General features: G+C 42.4%; 1 protein-coding gene across 1 annotated transcript in view; it reads right to left on the bottom strand.

The window, feature by feature from the left end:
- NFX1 (nuclear transcription factor, X-box binding 1) overlaps positions 1 to 19923 on the bottom strand; it is a 1141187-nt gene that overhangs the window by 694086 nt on the left and 427178 nt on the right. The window contains exon 8 of the mRNA XM_069219549.1: positions 13448 to 13547. Within this exon, the coding sequence (XP_069075650.1) occupies positions 13448 to 13547 (100 nt within the window). The remainder of the gene's footprint in view (positions 1 to 13447; positions 13548 to 19923) is intronic.

Consider the following 19923-nt stretch of genomic DNA (forward strand, 5'->3'; position numbering starts at 1 on the left):
AAGTCATAAGAAGCTACTTTTGAGTACTTTATTAACTACTGTATTACATTGTTCGCAAGCTAGCAATTTTTCCCTTTGCAACTTAGGAATTTAAATAGGCTTAAGTATTTCAACTTTATACCATTAGGATATCAGGTATTTTCTGGAAAGCATTTTAAAATTAACGTGTAAACTTAACACCATGACTGTAAGGAAATCCCTCTTCTTTGTTATGATCGCCCTCCAAAGTTCTGGACTGCTGTTTTTTTTTTTTTTATAGTTTAACTCAGAGGGCACTGAGGCCTGTTACCCAGACCCCAGTTGCAGTGCTGTTTGCCTTCAAAAGTGTAATGAAGAATTGGCTATACCTAACTGGCTTACCTTAACATACTTATACGTCTCTAGTATATTGTACGAGAGGACCCAGACTTGTAAGTTAAAATGTCACCTAGGGCCTGCAGCACTTGTTGTTCCACCATGAGTGTGGCAAGGTAAAACATGTGCCCCAGCCTGCCACTGTAGACTAGTAGAGCAGTTAAAAACTACTGATGTGAATTTGCCTTTTAAAACCATGGCAAAGCCCAAACCTCCTTTTCTAATGTGTATAAGTCACTCCTACAGCAAGCCTACAGAGGCCGGGTGCAGCATATTAAAAAGCAGAACATGTGATTTACATGTTGTAACAGTACAAACCTGCTAATTTTATTTTACGAGGAAAGAGGACAGTAGCCCCATTGGCAAGCACAGGGATTCACGTTTACTGCTCTCAGCTGTGGTAACTTCTCAGCTGTGGTAACTTCTACAGACTGTTTTTTGTGAAGGTAATTGTTTTTTTTTTTTTTTACCTTGCTGGTTTTCGTGACTGGCTCTGGAGTTGGTGATACAAAGAACCTTTAAGTAACCACATTCATACTTGATGTAGCTTTTAGTTGAAAATGTTTACAAGTGTCAAATTTGCTGAATTTGACAATGATTGCTTACTGTTGACTGAAAAGTCTTGATTTATTGTTCCTTGTAAAAGCTATACCTCCAGAACCCTCCGGTTGATCTTCGTTTTGGTGTCTATAAATTCATTAAAAATACAATCTATTTTTATAAATTGGCATCAGATTTCTTGATATACATGTTTCTTTCTTCTTCCGTTTTCTGGTGCTGATTAAATGCTTTACACGTGTTCCTTTGTTGAAGCCTGACTGCTCAAAGCCACAGGTGTGGTTGAGCTAAGGTTTAACAAATGAAACCTGACTGGTCCTAAAGGGGTTCGAAGTGTATTACATGGTGAGGTCTCACAACCACACTATAAAATACACCGCTCTTCCTCACAATGCCCATATTGTTTTTCCAGCTGGAGTAGTATTGAGTATTTTATGGTGGTGCAACTGAGATACGAACTCCCATAAACTGGAAGACTGGCCCGAAATCACCCTTTCTAAAAATCTGCATTATGGTCCTCAATCAGCGCATATGGCAACTTTCAGGTATAAATAGCATTTGGATCAATGGATTAGAGAGATCCTGCATCCCATGAGATGTAATTAATGCCAGATAATTGACCAGAGTAAGTCATCCCTCCAAATGGTAAATAGTGACAATGCTTCATAAAAAAATCACATATTTTGCTGTCAAGAGGCATGGTACACGACTCCTGAACTCATCAATAGTTGTGTAGCTATTCAAACCTAGCTTAGAAACAAGAAAAATCATTTCACCCACTGGGGATTAGCAACCTATATAACCAGCTCTCTTGATATTTCTGCCATCAAAATTGCAATACAAGAGCCATTCATTCAGGCAATGCTCAGAGATCAAAAACGTAAATCCCGCTTGGTACAAATCATAATTATAAACATCTGCATTAAACCCACAGCAAACAAACAGGAAACGATCATCAACAATAATCATGGAAGAACTGAGCAAGTTGAAGACTTCATACAAAGCAGCTGAATGATTAATCACAGGGGATTTCAACATTAATCTGTTACAAGGCGGCCCAATGATGAGTTCAAGGTAAACCCAAGGCTCAGTCACTGGATTCCCAAAAGGAGTCTTTTAGAGTCAAAAGACCACCACAACTTTCTTGTCCTCTCTTGGATGCCTGAACAGATGATTTTATTCAGATAAATCTTCAAATTTCAGTAATGTAGAGTCTCCCAACAGCAACCACTTCACTCACTCCGGCTCTCATCACGACCCTGGTGGTCCAAAGACCACTAGGGCTGCTGTGGCAGTGTCTCCGCCAACAGGCCGGCGGTGAATACCTCCAAATTAGGGGTTTGGGTAAAGCCAAACCGCCTAGCCTTCACCCATCCCACCACATTATTGCGTTCCGCCGGGCTGGAAATGAGCACCTCCAGCACGGTCTTGCGCCTCGTGATACCACTAATGGTATCACGCCATCTGCCGTGCTGGAGGTGATCATTTCCAGCCTGGCAGATGGCGTGATACCACTAGTGGTATCACGAGGCGCGAGACCACCAGCATTTTTCTGGTGGTCGCACCGCAAGAAAAAGCTGGCAGTCTTGCACCTTGGCGACAGGAATAAGGATTCCTGACACCAGGATGCACTCGCACACATGTCCACATACCCGCACACATGCACTCACACACTTCTACAAACAGTCCTCCACTCAACCACGCAAACACGACATACACACCCATTCACACTGACAAACAAGCACAAATACTGCACTCACGCACGCATTCACTCCCCCCTCCCTACCATGCGCAGACATACATTCACACACACCCTGCACCGCATACACAAACTCACCCGCTCTCCCCTATCCACTCACACAATCACTCAACCCCCTACCCCGTCCACACACATTTACTCACACATGCACCCACAAACCATCCAATCACATTCACACACACACTCACACACCCTCCCCATTCCCATTCCCTGTTGGACAATGCACTTACCTTGTTTGTCGAGGAGGTCATCCAGGAGGGGACAGGTCCTGGCACTTCCACCAGCGCCTAGCCATCTAGACACCACCACACATTATTATAGGTTGTAATACGGTGTGCAGTCTCTTTTTGGTGTGGCGGTACCGCCTCTGCACCACCAACCACCAGCATGACAGATCTCGGAATTCCACCCCATTTCAGGCATTAGTCAGCGATCAGTCAAATTAGGGCAGTCTTAAGTACGCTAGCATTGGTGGTATATCGGCACCCACGGCTTTGGTGGTCTTTTGAAAAGAGCACCCAAGTCATGATGAGGGCCTCTTTCAAAACGGCAATAGGTATCTTGCATTAGGACAAAAGAAGAAATCTAGGCAAATGTTTAGCCTTGCAAGGATTATAAAAAGTGAAATGGCGCATGGGAGGCACAGACATTTACATTCTGGTGTGCTGAATCAAAAATGATGCAATGAGTGATGAGGATGAAGGTTCCACAGGACGCAACCCAGCAAGACCCCCAGGTTGCAACACAGGAAAGCGATCTCGCAGTGAAGTGCCACAACATCTCACCTAATATTCTACAGTAAAGGTAACAGCCCAAAGGATGCCACAGAAGAACACACAAGACAGGAACAATTCACCGCTCCCCCTCCTGGAGTGCATCAATTAAAAAGGGAATGTAGGAGGCTGGTCTGGTTTGTAGTAGGTACATTGGGTACTTACACCTTATACCAGGTCCAGTTATCCCTTATTAGTGAAGTAGTAGTGTTCTAGCAGCTTAGGCAGATAGAGGTAGCTATAGCAGAGCAGCTTAGGCTGAACTAGGAGACATGCAAAGCTCATGCAATACCACTTATAGCTACACAGTACTTATACACAAGTAAAGACAATACTCAGTGTTACCAAAAATAAAGGTATTTATTTGGGTGACACAGTACCAAAAATATTTTAGAGGCAATACTCCTTCTGGAGGTAAGTATTATACACAATATATACACTAGACACCAAAATTAGACAAGTAAATAGTCATAGAACAATGCAAACATGTAGGAAATCCTATAGAATGCATTGGGAGAGATAGGTCTAGGGGCAACACAAACCATATACTAAAAAGTAGAATGTGAATCACGAATTCCCCTCTAGACAAGAGTAGTGTGTGCAGAATCACTGGGAGAATAAGAATATAGTAAAGGTAAGTAAATTACCCCACCCCAGAGCCCAGAAAAGCAGGAGTAAAGTACTGCAAGTTTCCTTAGGACACACTACACCTCATTTTTGGGATTTTGAAGCAGCCAACCAAGTCTGCAAAGAACAACTGCTGGATTATTGGACCTGAAGACCTGCAAGGAAGGGGACCAAGTCCAGAAGTCGAAAGAAGTTCCAGGAAGGACAGGAGGCTCTGCCAACCCAGAAAAGGGTGCAAAAGAAGAGTCCCTAAAGAAATGCACCCTACGAAGATGCCAGTGGGTTCCTGCATGATGCATGATCCCACGGTGTGAAGATCGTTGCAGACTATATTTCGTGTTGGAATGGGCCAACAAGCCTTGACTACGGCAAAAGTGCGTTTTTCATCAAAATGGCGCTGGATGGACCCAGGAGGGACCTGGGGGTCTCAACTCTCTGTGAGGAGGAAGAGGGAGGTCTAAACACTTTAGAGAGCTCTCAGTATGCCAGCCAGCACCCCCAGAAGCCACAGGATCCAGGTTCAAAGGAGGTGCAAAACGCAGTTGATGCAGCACAACAAAAGAAGGTCCCACGCCGCCGGAGAACAATTCAGCGAATTGAGTGTTGCAGGGTAGAGTGCTGGGGACCTGGGCCAGACTGTGCACGAAGGAATTTTGCAAAGAGTGCACAGAGGCCTCAGGAGGCGAAGAAGACAATACACAGGGGGTACCGTCGTTCTCGGGGAAGGCAAGGTCTTACCTCCTCCAAATTGTGTCAGCAGGACCTCGGGACAGTCTATGTCGATGATGTTTACCCTCTGTGTCCTTAGGAGCACACTCGTCGCCTTAGAAGGTGCCTGCTTGGAGCAGGGGAGTGATTCCGTCACACCACAGGAGATTTCTTCAGTTCTTCTGGTGCAGGATGATGACAGGGAGTCCCCAGAGCTTGCACACTGTGGAAACTGTTGCAGTTGCTGACTTGGAGCTGAGGTTGCTGAAGAAAAGTGTGTCTTGCAGACACTTTGTTGCAGTTACTGGGTTTCTTGGCGCAGGCTGCTGTTGTTCCGAGGTCAGAAGAGTCTGAAGTTGTTGCAGAGGATTCCTGAAAGAAACTTGCGAGCAGAATCTGAAAAGAACCCACAGGAGAAACCCTAAAAAGCCCTGAGAGGGGGATTGGCTACCTTATCAGGTATGGAGCTATCAGGAGGGGTCTCTGACGTCACCTCCTGGCACTGGACACTCAGAGCCCTCCTGAGTGCCACCACACCTTGCATAGCAAGATGGCTGAAGTCTGGGACACAAAGGAGGAGCTCTGGGCACCACCCCTGGGGTGGTGATGGACAGGGGAGTGGTCACTCCCCTTTCCTTTATCCAGTTTCCCGCCAGAGCAGGGGAGAAGGGGGTCCCTGATCTGGGGTAGACTGGTTTATGCAAGAAGGGCACCATCTGTGCCCTTCAAAGCATTTCCAGAGGCTGGGGGAGGCTACCCCTCCCCAGCCTGTAACACGTATTTCCAAAGGGAGAGGGTGTTACACCCTGCTTTCAGAGGAAATGCTTTGTTCTGCCTTCTTGGGACTGGGCTGCCCAGACCCCAGGAGGGCAGAACCCTGTCTGTGAGGTGACAGCAGCTGTAGCTGCAGTGCAAGCCTTAGAGAGCTGGTTTGGCAGTACTGGGGGTCCATGGTGGAGCACCCAGGATGCATGGAATTGGCTTTCCAATACCAGATTTGCAATGGGGGGACAATTCCATGATCTTAGACATGTTACATGGTCATATTCGGAGTTACATTATGAAGCTACATATAGGTATTGACCTATATGTAGTGTGCGCGTGTAATGGCGTCCCCGCACTCACAAAGTCTGGGGAAATGGCCCTGAACTATGTGGGGGCACCTTTGCTAGTGCAAGGGTGCCCTCACACTAACTTTGCACCTAACCTTCAGCAAGTGAAGGTTAGACATATAAGTGGCTTGTAAGTTACTTAAGGACAGTGAAAATGGCTGTGAAATAATGTGTGCGTTATTTCACGCAGGGTGCAATGGCAGTCCTGTGTAAGGGTTTGTCTGAGCTCCCTATGGGTGGCAAAATAAATGCTGCAGCCCATATGGATCTCCTGGAACCCCAATGCCCTAGATACCATATATTAGGGACTTATAAGGGGGGTCCAGTGTGCCAATTGAAATTGGTAAATGTAGTCACTGGCCTGCAGTGACAAATTTAAAAGCAGAGAGAGCGTAAGCACTGAGATTCTGATTAGCAGAGCCTCAGTGACACAGTTAGGCACTACACAGGCATACACATTAGGGAACAAACTATGAGCACTGGGGTCCTGGCTAGCAGGATCCCAGTGAGACAGGCACAACACACTGACATATAGGTTTTTATCTATGAGCACTGGGGTCCTGGCTAGCAGGATCCCAGTGATACAGCAAAACCACACTGATACACACTCACAAACAGGCCAAAAGTGGGAGTAGCCATGCTGGAAAGAGGCTACTTTCCTACAGGGAACTATACAGCCTTCAGCACATTGCCTTTAAAATCAATGCCAACCTTAAGTCCATCAAGTGTTTCCGATCCAACAGGAGGCTGTGCAAGAAATTTCTCTGGTCTCAGAAGTAAAGAATGGCTGACCTTATTTGAGAGTTGCGATAGACGTCATCCCCAGAAATTCTGTGCTTATATAAATTCAATGCATAGAGGAATCTCAACAGACTGAACAAAATTATATCAGAAAGTGGGGGGAAGGAATGTTTTGTTACTTGTAACTCCAGTTTTTCCGTAGGGGAATTTCCATTATAGTCATAAACACTGAATAGTCCCGCCCACATGTGGGGACCCCGGAGCACTTTTTCACAATATATCTTCTTAAGTGCAGATGTTCACCTTCCTTTGGGAAGGCCTGCAGAGTCACTTAAGAAACAAAATTATTATGCAGTCTATAGGAAAAGGCTACAATGGCCCAATTCTTCACCTTGAATTTTAAAAAGGGTCCAAAAGATTATATATGTATATAATTTGTTGGTGTTTTGGTAAAAACAGGATAAATGTTTTTCAAAAACCCTTTTTTGGTAAAGCAGAGAGATGAAGTAACCTAGGGCAGTGTAGCCCCATAGGCCGCCCTTATAAGAGGGAAAATAGAGACTGTGCCTTTAAAAAGCCAGATACCACCAGTATCTCATCATGCTGAACAGGTGGCAGTTGCTTCAGTTCTTTTTGAGGAGATGTGTATGTTGATACATCAGTGGACTGGTAAACTGTGTCCAAGAAGGTAATTTCAGGCAAACAGATTCCTAATGGAGGCCTGTCCTACTTGAGCATCTGCTCTGGCATCAGAATCCATGCAGTAATATTTAGTAAATGTATGGACAGATCTCCAAGTTGCCGCTTTGCAAATATCTGGGTTTGGGGTAATTTCTCAATAATGCAGCTGTAGGCGCTTTACCTCTAGTGGAGTGTGTTTTAGTCTTAGCTGGTAGTGTCTTGTTAGCCTTTTGATAACACAACAAGACGCAAGAAACTATCCATCGGGAAACAGACTGTTTAGAAGTGGCCAAGCCTTTACGGACCGGACCACAGTTAATGAACAGTTGGTTCGACCTGCAGGTATCATGTGTCCTGTCTAGGTAGAAATTTACTGGTCTCCTCACATCCAGGGAATGGAGAGATCTTTTCTCTGGAGGAGAGGGGTTCTGAAAGAATGTTGGAAGAGATAGACTGGTTAACGTGAAAGTGCGAAATAACCTTAAGGAGGAATTTTGGGTGCGTTTTCATAACTACTTTGCTAGAATGGAAGACTGTGTATGGTTTGGGAGAACAAAGCAATTGAATCTCCCTAACCCTGCGAGCTGAAGCTATTGCTACAAGGAAGGCGGTCTTCCAAGAGAGATGTTGCAGGCAACCTTTGTGTATAGGTTCAAAGGGATCCTGCATAAGACAAGAGTAAAATGTTAAGCTCCCAGGAAGGTGAAGGGAGCATAATCAAATGGAAAACCTTTTTTAAGCCATCTAGAAAATCCTTGATGACTGGGATTTTGAAAAAAAAAGAGGTTCGTTAAGGGCATTTTCTGTAGGCAGTAAGGGCTACCAGGTGGACTTATGTGGAAGAGAATTTCAAGCCAGATTTTGCCAGATGCACTAAGTATGGCAGGATGACATCTTTCTGGCAAGAAGTGGGATTCACGTTCTTGGAGGAACACCAAATGCAGAATCTCTTCCACTAGAAAGCATAAGCTCAATGGGTGGAAGGCCGCTTAGACTCTTTGATTATGTCGAATCTGTACTACGGCAGATTCAAGTGTCCGTACTGCTGTAGCTCAGGAGCCATGTCGTTAAATTCAAGGAGGAGAGATTGAGGTGTACCAGCGGGCCTCCAAACTTCTAGAGGTCTGTCCTGCATGGATGTTTGAGATGGGGACGGATGGACCGGTGAACGAGGTCTGTGAACCACCACTGACGTGGCCACTCTGGATAGATTAAGATCATCCTGGCTCTCGATTGGGACAGTTTGATCAGGACTACTGGGATCAAGAGAATTGGTGGAAAGGCATAAAGACGGCTGCTGGCCCAGTCAATCCATAGGGCATTTCCCAGGGTCTCTGACTGATAGTACCTTGGAGCGAAGCTACAGCATTTTTTGTTTTCTGCAGTGGCTAACAGGTCGATGGAAGGTGAGCCCCACAGATGAAAATGTCATCAAGGACATCTTCGTGCAAGATCCACTTGTGTTTTATTTGCAGAATCCTGCTGAGACAGTCTGCCTGAGCATTTTGCACACCTGGAAGGTGAGCTGCAGTGATGTGATAGAGGCCTGGATCTCGTCCTGGATCTTTTTGAGTTAGTAAATGGCAGTCGTATTTTCCGTCTGGACAAGCAGGAAGTTGGATCTGAACAACAGAGGAAACACTTAGCGCTATGGATGGACTGCACATCCCTCCAGGAGGTTGATATGTTATGTCAATTTTCTCTCTGACCATTTGCGCTGGATCTAGAGATGGCCAATGTAAGCCCCCCAGCCTAGCAGTGAGGAGTCTGTTACTACTGTTTGAGGAGGAACCTCCTGATGAAAAGATGTCCCTCAGAGTAGTTTCTTTGGAAAGCACCACCATTTCAAGGAGAGCTTTGCATGACAAGACAGTGTTATCCTATCATCCCAACCGCCCGTCAGCTGGGCCCACTGGTCCTCAAGACATTCTTGTAGGGGTCGCATGTGGAGACTAGCAATCAGTGTGAGGAAGATGAAGAATGCAATCGAGACAAGGAGAGAAGATAAATGCCTGTCCCTCATTGGTGGTGAGGAACAGATTCCACCACCAGAGATGGATGGTGGAGGACTGGTGAACCTGAGACTATATCCATTTTGTACAATATTAAGAACCCAGGCATCTTTTGTTATTTCTTGTCACTCTGCCAAATGAGATGATGCGCTTCCCCCACTGGAGTGGGTAACAGAAGAGGGAGAAATAACGACTCAGGATTTGGAAGCGGATGGTGTTGTTCCACTTTGAGCAGGCTGCTGAGTGGATCTGCCCCTGGTCTGTTTCCTTTGCTACTGGTGGTAAGGGCATTGTTGCTGTTGTTAAGTGCCGGTTTATTGGCATCACCACTGAGGTGTTTGAACCCTCTGACTTTAGTACCGTCGTTGGTAGGGACAGAAAGATCTTCGTTGTTTTCTGGATCTTTTCAGGCCAATGGCTTTCAATGTCTCCATTTCCACCTTCATCCTTGCCATCCCATCATCAGTGTAGCTTCCTATTACTGTGATACCAGAGAATGGCAGGTTTAAAATTCTCTGTTGAATCTCGGATTTGAATGAGGTAAGGCGAAGCCAAGTATGCCTCCAGAGAGAAATCCATGGCAGTATTCATGTGCTGTACATTTTATGTTTCTGCTCTTTATACTCAATGCCAAGGACACAAACACCTACCAATCCCTACATTAATCCGAGCACCGAATTTCCATTTGTGCTAGTCAATAATATGGTACCCGCCCCCTGGTGTTTGAAACTTGTAGTGCCCTCTGGAACCAGGAAAACCACATCCAATGGGCCACTGGCCCAAATGAACTGCCAGAGAAATTGTACAAAATTAATTTTGACTATTTGCCCCCTTGGTTGTGCCCACTATTCAATGATTGCTATTTCGGGCTTGATTCCCTGCCCAGTGCACAAAAAAGGCTCTTGCAACAACCTAAAGGATGATCACCTTTCAAGACACTAAAGCCAAACAATATGTGAATCAAATACTAAATGTTCTGAAAACTTGAGCTAACTAATTCAAGTTAATCACCTGGTTTCAGACATAATGTAAAGAGAGCCCACGCACTCTTGACAAATTAATGCCCCTCCCAATGCTAGCCAAAAAACACATGCCACCCAAAACTCTACCTAGTTGCATGTTTCACTGACTTTCACACAACATTGCTGAAACTCAAACAATGGGACATTATCAACACCTTGCTGCAGGCCATTCAATCACTCCACATGGACACGTGGGTCCAAGTAAAAATGGGCAACCGCATTTCAAACAGTAAGATTCCCACCACTTAAGGGTTAAAACAGGGCTGGGTTTTTACCCAGCTACTTTTCAACAGGTATGTGGCAGACAATTAGGTAGGAGGCCAATACAATTATTAATGTATGCAGACAAAACTTTAATCCCTGACCAATCATGAATCGGCTTCCACCATTCTTTGAACGAGCTACCATTTTACTGTACCAAGAATAACCTCACAGTAACCTATGAAAAATCAAACATTCTGCACGTTGGGAAAAAGGTTAAGCAGGAAGACTGGATAGCACTTAAACACCGAGACAATCAAATCGTCCACTATCTATAAATACCGTTGCATATGGATTATTACCAATGGCTCTTTCTCCATATAAGCAGTGGAAACTAAAGCAAAAGAAAGCAACCCAATGTACGCCTACCTTAAATTAGAAAATAAACTAACGGGTCCTTCACTAAAAACTCTATTCAATGTCATCAAAGCAAAATGCCTTCTTTACACTACAGTTGTCAGATTCTTCCTGCTAGCATGATAAAACTGCTAGATACAGAGCAATGCAACCTTTTCAGATGGCTGTTTAACTTACCGCCCTCAACATCACATGACTAAATTAGGCTGGAATTCAGTCTGGTAAACCAATCAATGTATTAGGCCGGTGGTATTGTATGTTTCTGGCAAGACTACAAGAAAGCTCAGGAGAGCTCAGTAAGATCTCTTGTATGGAAAGAACTATGGCTGTGGAACTAATTTTAAAAAGTCACACCGTGAGCTCCTGACCAATTCAATTAAAACATTTCAATTGTCCAAAACATGAGAGTCAGTTATACCATAGTGAAGAAACAACAGGTTCTCTGCTCTTTTCCACTCGACAATACAAACTGTCTTGCAGTAAAGGACACCATCACTTTATTAAACCCTTATGTTGAAGGAGCAGAACCATTTTATATATTGATTGCAGCATCTCTCAAGCTAAAACATTAAACTGTGAGACTGAGATTCAGCCAATTCGACATGGGTGAAATAAAGAAACAAGCATGGACAAAGCCAAAAGGTTTCGCCTACGTGAGATATATTGGCTTTGCCAATGTTTTTTTTTTACATGTTGCACAGCAACACGGCCTAAAGTAAAAATAAATAAAAATAAAAGAACAAAATGACATGAGAAGGTCAATGCTGGCCACATCATAGCGCTTTTCTTTGGACATTAAGATGCCAAATTTCACAAGAACATACAGTACGTCTGCTGCTCAAACAAATGCATCAATGTGTGTGGGAGGGGTTGAGCATGGGGAGAAGAGACAGACAGGGTAGGTGGACAGTTGGAGATGGATGTGATGAGTGGGTTTTGGAGAAAAAAACTGGACCAATTGGAGCAAAACAAACAAAGCACTTTTGGAGGTGGCCATGGTGGAGGCAGGCAATGAAGGGAAAAGCAGTGATGGGGTTGGAGGAGGGTGATCTGTGGATGAGGAAAGCAACAGAAGTTGAGTGGAGGCAAGCAGCGACAAGAGGGAGGTGGTGGGGGGAGGGACAAGGTAAGAAGCAATATATATGGGCAGGGGTGGTTAGAGACTTCTTGCAAAACAATAGTCTCAGATAGAGTGCTACACTACAAAATAAATAAAAGTACCTCTGCAGGTACACGGGCACAGACAGGTACCAGTACCTCGTACATGCTCCATGGTACGAACACACACAAAGCCCCAGCAAGAAGCTGGAGTGGAGGAGGCGCTATCCAATAAGAAGCAAGGAAACGAAAGTGACTTGTGGGCCAACCAATAGTAAGTAAATGTAAGTAATGAGCGGGCTCTAAGTTCCTTTTTTTTTTTTTTTTTTTGGGTTACAATGGATTTCACAAGCATAGTGCAAGTGAAACCCAGAAACAGAAACTCATTCGCTACACTCAGAGTTGTTCCTACTAGCAATCCTGGAAGGCCCATGTAACTTGCGGCTGTCAAAGGTCCCTTGGAGGAGAGCTCAAAACATTTCTACTTCTTTTCTTTAGACAATTCAACATTAAATCATTTTAGTTAGCAATCAAGGAATGCTTTATTCCATCAGATATGCAATCAGTGAGTGGAATTGAAAAATGTTTTAATGTGGTTTCAGCTAAGCAGTCAGCAACAAGCATACTGTAAAATCATGAATTTTGTCAGTTTTGATGAGCCAAACGGGCAGAATAGCATTTTATTTCAATTTAATCTTGACAATCATGTGATGATCAATTCATATTTTATAATGTTTTTGACAATTGATTCATATCTTTTTCTATTAACCACACAATGACAAATGATGTGTAAATTTCTGGTGAAAATGCCTTTCTAGTGTCTATTTCATAGCTCTAGATAGATATGGTGTAGCCTATATCCAAAACAATGGTCCATGTTCACTCAAAGGCAACGTTGCTGAACAACCAAAGATAGCCTGGTAGTGCAGTGGGAGACTATTTAGTATCGAAGACCTGCACATCCACCAAACTGACACAATAACCAACAAAAAACAGGGGTACTTTCAAGTAAGTTAACTATCTTCAAATAGCTCCATTCTTTTGGGTTTGAGGTTTTAGAAAAAAATTAATTGTGCCCAAAATTATTTTGTATGTTTTTTTTTTTTTTTTTTTTTTTTTTTTAAATCACCTGCGATATTTGCATAGCAACCATTTTTTGTGGGATGGTTGGCGTCATTCCTGATACAATTAGCTCCATTCAGACCTTCGTGGAGGTCGTCTGAGTGCTACAATATGTGTTCATAAAATCTAAGAATATCAAAACGAATGTCTTTTCAACAATTAGCAGTACATATACTTAATGTTACACTAACTCATTAAACATATAGAAGAAATACAAAAAAGCACATTATAGTTCAATATGCTTAGATTAACGGTGCCTTACTTGCCACAATGCTTCTGGCAGGAGAAGTTTCCAAATCCATCATAGTTGTCTTTACCAGTCCCGCAAGGCACATCTCTAGAGCTGCCCCCACAATAGCAAGCTAAATAAGAAAAAAAAATACATAAAACACTAAACGTACTACTCTTTTTCAAATTAAACATACCACCGTTTCACACTCAAACAGTCAACATTTTTAAGGAATGCCTGCATTACTTTAGATTTGTGTGCGAATCAACTCATATCATTCTGTCCAAGTAGTGCAGCAAACAATCCGACTTAACAGCTCACACACTTATTTACCTGTCTCTCATGAAAAACATACTAAAACCATTCAGGCAGGAATTACACAATATACTCATATAGAGTTGAAATAAGTAGCATACTGACACAGAGCTGCATACTCTCCACTGAACTTCCTGTATTGTCTTTCCAACGCTCCGCTTTTTCCCAGGTTGCACACGCCAAAGTTATCTCTCCATTCCTTTCTTGCACATGCCCATTCCAATCTCGTTTCTCTTTTTAATTGGCAGAAGGAGTTGACAAGTCTCTCCTGACCCACACTAACTGACTATACCTATGTCTAGTCCGAGTTTTGATCTTGTTTTTGGATCACAGCCTACCCGTTTCTACCTCACTATTTCCAGTACGTAGAATAATCACTTGTGTCTGCTTGCCATTACTTCCGTAATATGTGCAAGATAGTCCTATTCTTTGTCCCAGTGATTTACATTAGCCTTGAATGAACGTTCATGTGGCATTGAACGTAAGATGCAGTGTTTGCTTTCTCTAGAATCTTAGGTGGACAGCAGAGTTCAAGGCTTTTTGAAAGGAAACTTTCTACCATGGTATTGTGGGGGAGAGGAAAGATGGTGCCCGGCATCATGATGCCAAATCGTGGGGCCCAGAGGTTTCCTGTGAGAGGGGGGGACTCTGGCTAGCCTCCACAAAGATCAAACACTTCTTCCTTGTGGAGCTGAAGTAATTCCCTGGGTTTTTCCAAGCGAGCAGTGGGGTCACTGGAAGGAGAGCGAGAGCTTTGGTCCGGTATAGCATATGAGAGAGAATCAGGGGCTACCTGGGAGTAGCCCTGAGAGAAGCAGAATCTCTTGGGATCGGAGGGGTGTCAGGCTGCAGTGTGATTCCCGTCCCCCAAACCCCCCTCAGCACAAACCCTTTGCCTGCCAGTTTACAGCACATTATGGATGAGGAAAGGGCATTGTTTGCACTTAAGGTAATATTTGTGTTCATATGTTAATGCTGTTCGAACTTGTATTAACGGTTCATTAATGCAAAGCCTTTATTATTGGAGTGAGCAATCTAAGGAAAATGTTGTAAGCCTCGGACTGCACAATTGACAGTGGTTCCAGAATAAAAATGTGCACACATTTGCAAAGTTTAACAATATGAGGCATATAAATGTATTTGGTTGTTTCCAACCATAAAGTGCATAGATCACAAATCACAAATCACAATTTTTCGTATCATAAAGTGCATCAATTTAAGCATAAACACTTTAAAAGTCATGATTGTGACGAAAGAGTGATTGCATTCAACCCTAAAGTACGTTAATCAAACATGGATAAGCTTAAAATGACTTTATCACTGCCCTAAAGTGCCTACAGTAAAAATAAAAAACAAGCTTAGTATCACCATTTAAAACTTAGGGTGCATATTCGTTAAAACTGCAAAACTGGCATGCAGTCGATCAATTAAGATTAACTCAGTATGTTAAGACCAGAGTTGTTGGCTATTTTGGTGGACCTCCACTTCTCAGCTCTCAGTTTCTGGTCTTACATCTTTGTTTGCGTCCACTAATGTTCTCTGATTAGATGTAAGTATTTGCATAATCTTGAAAGCAAGATTGATAATTCTTTGCTTTCAAAATATATTGTTCACAAAAAATGCAAATAGGTAAAAAAACGTTTTGCTAAACTACTGGAAATGTTAGGTACCATTTCTTTGAAGCTTCATTTAGTAAAATGTGTTGATGCATGTTAGTCCTTCTAAAAACTATTCATAATAGGAAATCAGGATAGTAAGTTTCAACAGGACTATGGAAAACATGAATAAACAATCATTGGCAAAGCCAAAAGGTCTTACCTTAGAGGTCACCCTTTTGGTTTTGTCAATGAGTGTCTTGTTTTGACATGGTTTTTGTACAACTTTATAGCAGTTAGAACTGCTGAATCCTCACCATTGAAACATTCACAAAAATAAAAATAATTTTGTTCTCAAAAAGCACACATTGCCAAAATGTTTCTGGCAATTAATAAAACTTCTTTGTGTGCTGATATGCTCCCTTATGAAAGAGCAGATTGCCGTCACTCACTGTGAAGCCAGACAATAGAAAGAGATGAAAACAAAAGGTCATGATTAACACCAGACCTAATTAGCGGCTCAATTCTTAAAGAAGGTAACAAAAGTGTTCTCAGGGTACACGTCCAGGCATTATTGCAGATTTATGGCTTCCATGAATTCACAAGAATTTACAGAAGTAGGCCAGGAATTCACATCCCTATAAAATATTTGTGAACTGCATTTTAGCACGAGCATTATACATCTGTAGATTTGCTCATGTGAAAATTTGCTGAGCATTACAAGTTCACTTTCCCTCCAACCATTTTTCCCCAAACTTGGAAGAAATTTTACTTCTGCCCATGTCAGGAGTAAATTTCCAACCTTTATAGGTATGAGCGAAGATCATTGAAGAACTGGTAAAAACCCCATAAAACAAGTAAGTTAGTATGTTTGCACAAACTTAAAAAGGCATTCCAACTGTGGAACTATTTGCTACCACTACCTCCAGCCTCAGTATGTAGATCTGTGGAAAGATGGCAATATAAAGGAATTGCTAGTATTTAAACCCTGCTATAGTATGAGCCCTGCATAATCAGAGAGGCTGTAATCAGAGCTCTTATATAATGAAATTGTTCTCATAATTTGTCATCGCACTTTGTCACACCAAAGGGACCAGTGGATTTGTTTTTCTTTTCAGGGCACATAGATTTATGAAGCAACATGCCCCATGGACAAATAGATATTAAATACCACACCCCTGGTGACAGCATACCATGGACAGAGTTAAAGAGGCTAATGATCACTGTGGGAACCTTATCATAGGTCAAGGCCTTAGGGATACTAAAGGATGATGCATGAGCTACCAGTTGGAAGGCCCTGTAGCACCACCTTTCGCCTTTTGCATTTGCTACTAAGCCCCAGCCTTCTCTTTCACTAGTGGTTCCCTGCTTCAATCTTCAACTCCCCCCTTTTTCATTTTCTACTGTCATCTTTCTTTTCTTTGTGTATCCTTCCCTTTTCCCCTATGGCGTACAGAAAGTTTGGCTTGACTGCACTAATATCGCTCGTACTATGATTGCTGATGACTGTTGGGCTGTGCAGAACAGGGAAAATGGACTTACCTAAGCTTTTTGGATCTATTGTAGATGACTAGTGGTGTGTCCAGATGCCCAGTTCTTGTTCAGCTCTATTCATTAATGAAACTGTTCGCTCTAAGAATTGAACACAAATTCAGCCCAGGCAAGTAGGATACGTTTAAGTGCTTGTAAAATGATAATAAAATGTGGTGATATTAATTGGAAACATGCAAATCTGATTAGAAAAATGTTTCCTTTAAAGAAAAGCCAAACCTTCAAATAATATATCTAGCATAACCATTACCAAACATTATGTTTTTGTTCTGGCCAAGTGCTTTCCATCTACATAGTACAGGGAACATGCTTACTTGTTCCTCAAAATAGGCCCAAGAAAGTATGTGTTAAAGTACATTAAAGAAGGGAACAATATCCAATTCTTAGGTTAAAAACTAGAATATAAATACTGAAGTGCTTAAATCCAACTGGCATGCATTCCTATTAAGCTTGGAAACATTCTGCAAATGTTTTAGATAACACAAAAGGTTATCAGTTGTACCTCTAAGAACAGAGGACATGAATATTTAACACATACATCAGTAAATGGATGTACAATTAGCAAATAGGAGGATGCAGTAATTGACTATTGAGTCACACACACTAGGGAGAACAATAGCAGACTTAATAAAATGTTAAAGACGGCCGTGATTTTTATACAAAGTGCTGCAATCCTGATGCTGACCAACCAACAAAACATTCCTTCAGGGTCTTCAAACCTTGTTTTGAAATAGGATTAACCTTGTGAGGATGCTGAAAAACCACAAAGAGTTGTTTAGACTTTCTGAAATGTTTTGTTCTAGCTATATAATACATGAGAGCTCTTTTAACAACAAGGGTATGAAGAGCTGTTTCAGCAACTGAATTAGGCAGTGGAAAGAAGGCTGGCAATCCCACTGACTGATAGGAAACGGTGAAACTACTTTTGGTAGGAATTTTGGGTTTGTCCTAAGGACTATTTTGTTTTTGTGAATTTGAAAGAAAGGTTCTTCTAAAGTGAATGACTGAATTTCACTAACTTTTTAAATAAGTGATCGCTACTAAGAAGGTAACCTTCCCATGATAAAAACTGAAGAGGGCGAGAATGCATGGGTTCAAATGGTGGGCCCACAAGTCCTGTGAGTACAATGTTAAGATTCCAGATAGGAGCTGGTGGAGCTCTAGGTGGAATAATCCTTTTAAGGCCTTCCATAAAAGCCTTTATAACAGGAATCCTAAACAGTTAAGTATGCTGTCTGTTTTGGAGGTAAGCAGCTATTGCTGTAAAATGGATTTTATTAGAGGAGTATGCAAATTGTTTTTTGTTAAGTATAGCAAATAACAGAGATTATCGTGTACTGAAGCCTTAAGTGGGTTAATGTTTTTGGGCTGATAATAATGTCAAAACATTTCCATTTAGCTGCATAACACTGTCTAGTTGTAGGTTTGCGTGCTTCCTTTATAATAGCCATATATTCAGACAGAAGCTGTAAATAGCCAAATTCCATGACTTCAGGGGCCAAATCGCCAGGATTAGCATACTGGGATGCCTGATTTGACCTTTGTTTTGAGCCAATAGATCTGGTTTGTTTGGTAGTTTGTAATGTGGTACTACAAACAGATTCAACAGTGTTGTGTACCAGTGTTGACGTGCCCATGTGGGAACTATGAGTATCATAGTGAGGGAGGTGGGACGGATCTTGTTTATCAGAAATTGAATTAGTGGGAGAGGTGGAAAGACGTAAGCAAATATCCCTGACCAATTGATCCACAGAGCATTGCCCTTGGATCTAGTGTGTGGGTACCTTGATGCGAAGATTGTGTATTTGGGGTTTTCGCTTGTGGAGAAGAGGTCTATGTCTGGGGTTCCAGACATTTTGAAGAATTGTTGAATCAGCTGTGGATGAATCTCCCATTTGTGTACTTGTTGCTGTGTCCTGGTTAAGAGGTCCGCTAGTTGATTGTGGATCCCTGGAATATACTCTGCTAGTAGTTGAATGTGACTGTGAATTGCCCATTTCCAAACTGTCTGTGCTAAACGGGACAATTGAGATGAGTGTGTCCCCCCGTTTTTGCTGATAATACACTGTGGTTATGTTGTTTGTCCTTATTAACACTGTCTTGTGTGTGATTTGTGTTTGAAAAGCTTTGAGTGCTACGAACACTGCTAGTAATTCCAAATAGTTTATGTGATAAGTTTGTTGTATTGAGTCCCATTCCCCTTGTATAGTAAAGTTGTTGAGATGGGCTCCCCAACCTGTCACTGATGCATCCATTGTGATTATGATCTGTAGCAGAGGGCCCTGAAAGGGCCGCCCCTTTAGTAAGTTGGTGTGATTCCACCATTGCAGAGAGTGATAAGTCTGGCGGTCTAACAACACTGGATCCTGTGCCTGAGAACACTGTTGAGAAAGACCCTGTTGTAGTGGTCTCATGTGTAGCGTGCATTGGGTACTTTTGCTATGAAAGAGGCCATCATTCCCAATAGTTTCATGACCAACTTCACTGTATCAGTGTAGTTGTATTACAATTGAGATAGGAGATTGTGAAATGCCTGAATCCTCACTGTGTCTGGGTATGCTAATCCTGATTGAGTATTGAGAATTGCTCCTAGATACGGCTGTATTTGGGCTTGCTGCAGGTGAGATTTCTGATAATTGTTTGTGAATCCTAGGTTGTGTAGGGTGTCCACTGTATACTGTGTATGCTGTTGACTGATTTGAAATGGACTGGCTTTTATGAGCCAGTCGCCCAGATACAGAAAGACATGTATGTGTTGCCTTCTGAGGAATGCTGCAACCACAGCTAGGCATTTGCAGAATACCCTTGGTGCTGTTACTCCGAAAGGTAGTATTTTGAATTGGTAGTGCTTTCCCGCTTTAACAAATCTTGGATATTTTCGATGTGCTGGATGTATGGGAATGTGGATATGAGCATCTTTTAGATCTTATGCTGTCATGTAGTCTTGTTTCTGTAGTGGGGGAATGATGTCTTGTAGAGTGACCATGTAAAAGTGTTCTGAAAGAATGTCTGAGATCTAAGATTGGTCTGAGAGGACCATCTTTCTTT

The sequence above is a fragment of the Pleurodeles waltl genome, chromosome 2_2, assembly GCF_031143425.1.
Source record: "Pleurodeles waltl isolate 20211129_DDA chromosome 2_2, aPleWal1.hap1.20221129, whole genome shotgun sequence".
NCBI lineage: Eukaryota > Metazoa > Chordata > Amphibia > Caudata > Salamandridae > Pleurodeles > Pleurodeles waltl.